Source organism: Penaeus japonicus, unplaced genomic scaffold (genome assembly GCF_977035675.1).
Source record: "Penaeus japonicus unplaced genomic scaffold, GWHDUDI00000001_assembly GWHDUDI00000010, whole genome shotgun sequence".
Lineage (NCBI taxonomy): Eukaryota > Metazoa > Arthropoda > Malacostraca > Decapoda > Penaeidae > Penaeus > Penaeus japonicus.
Genome location: NW_028234412.1, coordinates 17,155,729 through 17,165,728, shown reverse-complemented (window position 1 = coordinate 17,165,728; position 10,000 = coordinate 17,155,729). Strand labels below are relative to the sequence as shown.

General features: G+C 27.1%; 1 protein-coding gene across 16 annotated transcripts in view; it reads left to right on the top strand.

Moving 5' to 3' along the window:
• The window catches only part of LOC122249934 (leukocyte elastase inhibitor), a 45,030-nt gene that overhangs the window by 19,038 nt on the left and 15,992 nt on the right, over positions 1–10,000 (top strand). For 4 of the 16 annotated variants that reach the window (XM_086540880.1, XM_043011127.2, XM_086540873.1 and 1 more), the window contains one exon: positions 9,481–9,655. The exons of 10 other annotated variants lie outside the window; for them this stretch is intronic. In XM_086540880.1, coding sequence (XP_086397006.1) covers positions 9,481–9,617 — 137 coding nt within the window. In that variant the 3' untranslated portion in view covers positions 9,618–9,655. Of the gene's footprint in view, positions 1–6,348; positions 6,949–9,480; positions 9,656–10,000 lie in introns of those variants that run through there. 2 more of the 16 variants (XM_086540881.1, XM_086540874.1) reach the window with 2 other exon arrangements.

Sequence of the window (10,000 nt, the reverse complement as noted above, 5' to 3'; positions counted from 1 at the left end):
ACACAGACACACCACACTCACACACACAACACTCCGCGCGCTCCTCTCTTCGCTCTCTCTCTCTCTTCTCTTCTCTTCTCTCCCTCTCTTCTCCTCTCTTTCGTTCATGTCGCGATGTCTTCCTTCTCTCACACACACACCACACTCAATACACACCACCACACCACACACAACACAACACACCTGACCACATAACACTACACCACACACCCACACCCCCACACACACACCAACCACACACACACCCCACACACACATCACACACACATCAACACACACACCCACAGCAAAGCCACACCACTCAACTCACACACACCACCACACACCTCTCACATACACACACACACCCTCACACACACACCCACACCCACCCCCACACACTTCTCACACACACACACACACCACACACACCCCACACTCCACAACACACACAGACACGCACACACACGAACACCCACACACCACAACACTCCACTCAACACACACACATTGTGAGTGTCTTTCTCCCACCACACCACCACACACACACACACAACACACACGACACACACACACACACACACACACACCACACCCCCTCTACACCCACACACCACACACACACTCACACCAACACACTACACTCCCCGAACAACACACTCACACTCACACAACACCACACACCCACATACACAAAAATTGGATAGATCTGTGTGTGTTGGGTTGAGTATAGAGAAACCACATACAACACACACACCACACACACCCACACACACAAACACACACACACACACACACAACCTCACACACACCTATACACCTCCTACACCCCACCCCCGCCCCACCCCAACACCCCACCACAACCCTCACACCAGCACACACACACACCACACACACACACCTACACATACAACACACTCACCTAACTCACCACTACAACACTACACACACCCACACAAACAGCTACACAACCTACACACACACACACACACACACAATCCCACAACACTACACACACACAACTACACACACACCCCCCACCTCACAACACAACACACCACACCACCATCACACAAATACACACACACACACACACCACACACACTCCCACACAACCACACACACACACATCCACACACCANACCCACACACCCACCCACACAACACACCACACCCACAACACCCCACACACAACACCACCCACACACTCACTCTCTCTCTCTCTCTCTCACTTCTTCACTCCCAGCCACGGATCAACACACACACCACACACACACACCAACACACACACGACACACACACACACACACACTCCCACACCACACCATCACACCCCCCACTAACACACCCCCACACACACACACACCACACACCACCACACACACACTAACACCACACACCTCACACACACACTCCAAACCACACACACCCACACTTACACACACACACACAACACACACACACACACAATACTCACACACACTCACCACACCCCCACAAACACCACCACACACACATCACTCTCAACTCACACACACCCACACACATCACACACCACACACACACACACACACACACACACACAAAACACCACATCCCACACACCCACAATAGACACACCACACACCACACCACACACTCACACACCACACCACTCACACACCTACACACTCTCAAAAACACACACTCATACTCCCAACACAAACACCACCAAACCCACACACACACTGGTCATGTCATCACTTTCCCCAGCTCCCATATTGTCACTCCTTACAGAGGTGCTATGATCATGTTGCAGGCACACATAGCGGCTACCATGTTTCAAAAATCTAGAACCAGATGGAGGTAATTTATGAGGAGTCTCACATTTTATGATGATGAGGTACTGGAGGTTAGATTAAGATAAATGAAGGGGAAAATATTTTAAATATGGGATTAGGTCATTGACCTTGTGGTAATTACTTAAACTGTGAATGTTAAGTGATCACGTGCCACAAGTGTGTAATTCTGTTCAGGTTAAGAGGTACAGAATCATGATTGGTTAGAAAATTGGTGGTGTACTTATATCATCTCTATGTTTTAGCTGCTGATTTTGATATATACTTTGTGCATCTATGTCTACATGCAAGCATGAACTTTGTCTTATTATATAGACTTTGTGATATGATCTTGTACATAGTGGCTTGCTGTTATGGGCTGAATGCTTTGTGTTTGAATGTACTTAAGTGATGATATGAAATTTTATTAGAATGTGTGACATTTATCTCCACTTCAGTCTGACGAGCCTAACCTGCTGGAAGAGGACATTCAATGAGTGTTCTCGTTATGTACCAAAATATAAGTTCTATCTATGTGACACCATAGGCAAACTTATATATACTTACATACAAATTTATATATGTAGATTTCTATGTTTAGCCGATTGCAGATTGGGATAGTTTCTTTCTCCAGAACGGGCATTGCTTGGAACCCCAGAAGGGTTTTATTACAGAGTGAAGCAGCTGCATGCGACATAATGCAACCTTTCGTGCTTTCTTTCATTGACTTATTATAATACAAAAGGCTTTTTTTTTTGAGACTTAATGTGAGACTTAAATATATATGTATATATATATATATATATGTATATATATATATATGTATATATATATATGTATATATATATATGTATATATATATATATATGTATATCATTATATATGCCTCTTTTCACTCATACATCAGATATATTAATATATATTTATATATATTATCACTATCTAAGTCTATATATCTGTATATACTATATTATATGCGTATAATGTATATATGGTATCAGACTCTCTACCAAAACAACCCCCCCCCCACCCTTCTATAAGATATTATATATATATGTATATAGTATCTAATGGTATATGGTATATATATATGTAATGTATATATTTTTATATATATTATCTCTATATATGCTATTATGAATATTATCAGATGTTTATGTCAATACTATAGATGTTTAATGTAATATACCTATATGTATATGTATACTATTTATGTATCTCGTATTTATATATGTTATATGTCTATATATATATGTATATGTAATACTTACTATATATGTATTAGTCTATACCTCTATATAGTATATGTAATTATATATTATGTATATGTATATGCATATGAATCAATATATATATTAGTATATAATAATAATCGTATATGATATAATATGATCATATATCTCTATATTATACTATGTATATATATATATATGTAAGAATGCATATATCCCACCCCACCATATGTCGAGATCATACGCTCGACTATTTGTACTATATATATCTTGTTATAAATACTATACGCTATAATGTGATCATATATGTATATCATCTATACTGTATATGTAATATATTATATATATATCTATTATATACTATAATATATATATGTACGATGGTAATATATATATAATTTATATATATATGTATATGCATATATATATATTAAATATATACATGTATATCGCTATATATATGTATACTATATATGTATATATATATGTATATATATATACTCGTACGTATATGTATATATCTTATCTCTCCTCTATGTGATATACTGCTATATATATATATGTATATGTATCTATCTAATATGTACTATGTATATATATATATGTATAAGTACTATATATGTATATGTTCTATATATATATGTAATTCTATATATATATATATATAAATGTATATGTATATATATTTATATGTATATATATCTATATGTATATTATGTATATATGTATTATATTAAATATGTATATTTATGTTTGTATTATAGTATATAAGTATATATATATAGTATTATATAATCTGTGTATATGTATATTATATATCAGTATATGTTTATGTTATGTATTATATATGTATATATATATATTATGTTTATATATTGTATTATATATTATATATCTATATATATATGTTATGTATATTATATATATATAATGTATTTAAATATGTATGTTCTAATATGTATTTATAATATATATGTATATACATATATATATATTATATATATATATTATATATAAATATATATACACACGAATGTATATAATATTGCATATATATATTATATATCTATATATATATATATATATATATATATATATATATATATATATGCATATATATATGGATATATATATATCTATAAATATATTTATATTATTTATATTTATATATATGTATATTTGTATATATTTATTAATATATAAATATATATCTTTTATATATTTTATATATATTATATAGATATGTATATGTAATGTATATGTATATCTATATATCACATATTATATGTATTTATATATATATGTATTTATATATATATATTATATATTATATATATTTACTAATATGTATATATATATATATTATATTTTATATATATATATATTATATATATTATAGATATATCACTTATAACGTATATATCTATATATATACTGTAAATTTATCTATATCATCAACATTGTCTATGTATATATATATCTATATTATATATCTCTTATATTAATCAACACATGTATACGAATATCTATATATATTATATGATATATATATATATTATATAACTATATATATATCTCTCTTTATTATATATATCTCTAATATATTTTTTTTATTTATTATACTCTATATCTTTTTCTATATATATTCTATCTACGCTTTTACATATTATTATATATAGATATTAAATAAATATATATATATTATATATATATATTATTATATATTATATATATATATATATATTTTTATATATATATATATATATTTACATATATATATTATTTGTATGTATAGATACTATATATTTATATAATCACACATATGTATAAGTAATATATATATATATTTATAGTTATACATTTATATATATATTTGTATGTTATATTTTATATATATATATATATATATATATATATATATATATATATATGTTATATAGATATTATATATGTATAGATTTGTATATATATATATATATATGTACTATATATAGATTATTTGTATATATATGATATTATATATGTATATATCATGCTAATAGAGGATATATGTATATATATGTATATATAATATTATATATGTATTATATATATATATGTATTATATATGAGTATATCTATATATATGTGTATATATATGTATAGTTATATATATTGTATATATATTTATATGTATATATCTATGTATATATATAATATAATATATGTATTGTATATATATATATGTATATTTTATATATATATAGATTTAAAATGAGTATATATATACATATATATAGAAATATATTTATATTTATATATAATATATTTATAGAGATACAATTTATACTGTTATATAAATGTACACATACACACACACATGTTTATGTGATTTATATAGTATTATGTATATATATATGTATATATATATATATATATATATAGAGATATAGATATATATATATGTAGATTTTATATGTAGATATATTTATATATGTATAGATATATATATGGACTTATTTTAGTATATCTTTATATATATATTTATTATATGTACTTCTATATATGTATTATATATATGTTATTTATATATATGTATATAGATAGATATATATGTATATATTTATTATTTATATATATATATATATATATCTATATGTATATATAATATATATATATATATATATTATATATTTATATGTATATATATATTTTTTATATATATATATGTATATATATATATATATATTTATATATATGGCTTATATATATGTTTTATATAGATATGTATATATGTAATGTATATATATATATACTTTGTATATATCGTATCTGTTATTAGAATTTATGTATATATATATTATGTATATATATATATATAGATTTTGTATATATTGAGTTTATATATATTATATATATATATATGTATATATATATATATACATTATTTATATAATATATATATAGATATATATTTATTATATATTGTATATGATTTATATTTATTTATTTATATTACTTATATATGATATATATATATACATATATATATATATATATATATATATGTATATATGTATATATAATGAGTATATATATATACATATATATAGATGTAGATATTTAGATTTAGATTTAGATTCATATATATATACATATATATAAATGTACACATACACACACACACATGTATATGTATATATATGTATATGTATATGTGTATACATAGTTTTATATATATATATATATATATATGTATATATGTATATATATTATAGTTATAGTTCACTTTACTCATAGATTAGAATGAATAATCAGATATATACTCTCGTGTTCTTCAGCTGCTGTGATGGCAACAAGAATGTTGATTCGACCAATTCCTCCATTTATTGCTGACCATCCATTCATGTTCTACATTCGAGATCACCATTCAGGCCTGGTTTACTTTGCTGGGCGACTTGTCAAGCCTTAGTGCAATCAGTTTTCAAGATTATGGTTGTGGTGGTGAAGCAGCTAGTAAAAAGGAAAATGTTGGTTGAAATGATTGAATATGGTTGTCAAGTTTTACTGATTTTTATTTTTTTTTCTAAGAATTGGGTTTTATTTTATTTTTTATAATTATCTTTTTCAATAATTTACTTTAGATATTAATGCCTTTGATTGTAATATAAAAGTGCTATGTAACATGCTGCAAACTTTTTTTCATAGACTTTTGTGGAACAGCTTTTTAGTTTTGCAAATTTTCTTGTTTCTGTATCATAGTAGATAAAGAGAAGATTATGTTTGCTTTAAACAATGACATGATGGAGTTTTATAAGAACTAGTCATTTAGTTTAGCTAAAGTATATTAGGCAATATACCATGTCACCTGTCTTCAATGTTTTCATATCTGAGACTCTTAGACAAGAACATGGTAACTAAGTCAGTATAGCTAAATATGCATATATGCTTATATATATATATATATATTTATTTTATATATATATATATTTATACTATATATAATATATATATATGATATAATATATACTATATATAAAATATATATATATATGGTGTGTATTGTGTATATGTGTGTATATATATATGAAATATATATATTTATATATATATATATATTATATACAATAAGTATTATCTATATTATTTATATATATATATATACTATATATATATATATATATATTATATATAAAGGTGTATATTATATATATATAATATAAATATATAATATATATGTGGTGTGTGTGTGTATGTAGTTATATATATAATATTATATATATATAATGATATATTATATATATATATTATTATATATAATATATATATATATTTATATATATATATATATATATATATATATATTATATATGTATATATATATATATATATATCTATATATTATATATAAAATACATTATTTATGTATGTATATATTATGTATATTATATATTATATATATATATATATATATATTATATAAATATATATATATATATCTTATTATATTATATATCTATCTCTATATTAAATATATATATATATATATATATATATATTATATATATATATTATATATTATATATACACATATGTATATGCATATATACATATACATATATAAATATACATATAGATATACATATAAATATACATATAAATACACACACACACACACACACACATGCACATGCACACACATACATGCATAATTACATACATATATAAATACATCCATACATATATAGATACATACATATATGCATACTTACATACATGACAGAAAAAATCACTATACACAAAATAGATTTCGTGAAAATGAGACGACAGTTTCAAGATCCATCTGGATCCCATACATACATACACACAGACACATACAGATACACACTCACAGTTTAATCTTTGTTGTTCCATTATAGAAATAAGCCACACTATTTTGAAAGTCCAATTGCATTAGATAAATACAAATAAATATGTATATTCTACTTACTGAGATATTGCCAGTGAGAAAAGGGCATTTTATGTCATATGATAAATTATGATAAATGGTTTTTGGTTGTATAATTATATGAAAATTTGATTGAGAATTAACATTAAAAGAAAGTTAAGGTCAAAAGAATATATAAAATTATTAGAAGTATATTTTACAATGAAAACTATTGTTAATTTTAGAACAAAGACTATTTTGTGTAATCTGCCATTTCAAACCAGTAAATAAATGATAATCAACGTTAAAAGATTTTTATCCTTTGTATAATAATTAGACAAATGTGTGTGGTTTAATCTAGAAGGAATTGCTCTTGTTGCTGATATGATGTCATGTTCTGTTTTGTCCAAAGTTCAAAGGGAAATGAATGGGTGTGGTAGCTAGTTTTTCAATATTTTGTTAGACTTTTGTAATTCCTTAGCCAAGATGTAGAGTGTGTAGTTTGCTTTTTTTGAGTGAAAAAATGAATATTGAGATCCCAAAGTGTCTGTAGATCAAGTATTAATGAAATTTCTTGCAACAATTTGGGACCTGACTTAAATATTAGTTATATTCAAAATATGCAGTCTATAATAGATTTTTCTTTCTTTTTTGATGTAAAAACTTTAATAACAGCCATAATAGCAATTGAAATCAAAACTTATTACTAAAATTCAAGGAATGGGGTATACAAATGTAGGTTAGGTAGGCCTGCCAATGAACTCTTTGGTGTCTAATACCTTTGTGTCATCATTGGTGTGAAAAAAAATAGAGTAAAGTGAAACCTGATAGTAGGACGTAGCGGAGTGTAATGTGTGCACCTCCTGGCATATAGACAATGGGTTTAAAATGAATGGAGACCCGACCTTTTGATTTCAGCAACGTGTACTTGTCAGAGATGAAGACAGACAGGTAGAATATGCATTTTCAGGTTGCACATTTTATTAAAATCATTCACCAGTAATATGAGAAGTACATTATGCTATCTACATGGCTGATATTTTGTAAGAATTGGTCTAGGGAATTAAATATCTACTATATTCAAGGCTTTACTACTGTTTTAGGAGAAGTATGTATGCATGGTCACTATTTTACATATGATTTTACTTGCTTTTGCATTTACTGTTTTGACTTTTTCTTTTTCTCTTTTCGTTTTTATAACGTTATAACTGATTGTGAATTAAAACCTGTCACATTTTTTTTTTTTCAGGAAAATGGGCGAATGTATAATGAATGAACTACCAAAAAAAAAAAAAAATTTAGTTAATTATTATGGATGTCTTTGAAGTTTTAGAAAAAAAAAATAGTTTAGAAAATATATGGTTTCTTTATATCATATCCTGAGTAGTCAGGTCACACTGTCACAATCTCTGTAAGCATATGATAGGGAACTTGCTTGGAAATAGATATGCCTACAGCAGCAGTTGTCTTAGCAAAGATGTGAGCTATATAGTGAACTTTGAGACTTTGAGTGTAGTTATTGTATTAATTTACTTTATCTTTACAGTGGTAGGCATAGTGTTATGTGCACATATTGGACCCGAAGAGTATTATAAGTTTGAAGCAGATCATCCTTTCTTTTTCTACATAAAGGACAAATTGTCCAATATCATTCTTTTTTCTGGGAGGCTTCTAAAGCCTTAACTTTTGAAGCAAACAAACAGCTGACCAAGATAACTAAGGTAGGATAGGTGAAGTGAATGATCCTGACCCTCCCGATCTCTCTGCCTCTCTCTCATTTCTCTCTTCTCTTTCTTTCTTTCCTAACCTCTCTTTCCTCTCCTCTTTTTCTCTCCTTTACTCCCACTTCTCTTCTTTCTCTCAACTCTTTCTCTCTCTCGGTCTGCTCATGTCTTTCTTCCTCGCTCCACTTCGCTTTCTTCTCCTCCACTCTCTCGTCTTTCTGTCCCTCTCTCTCACTACACATCACGTTTATCCTCATCGTCTCTCGGCTGACCGATCACACGTCGTCTCTCACTCTTTCGTCATCTATCTACTCCTCTCTCATCCTCGGGTTCCTCTCGCTG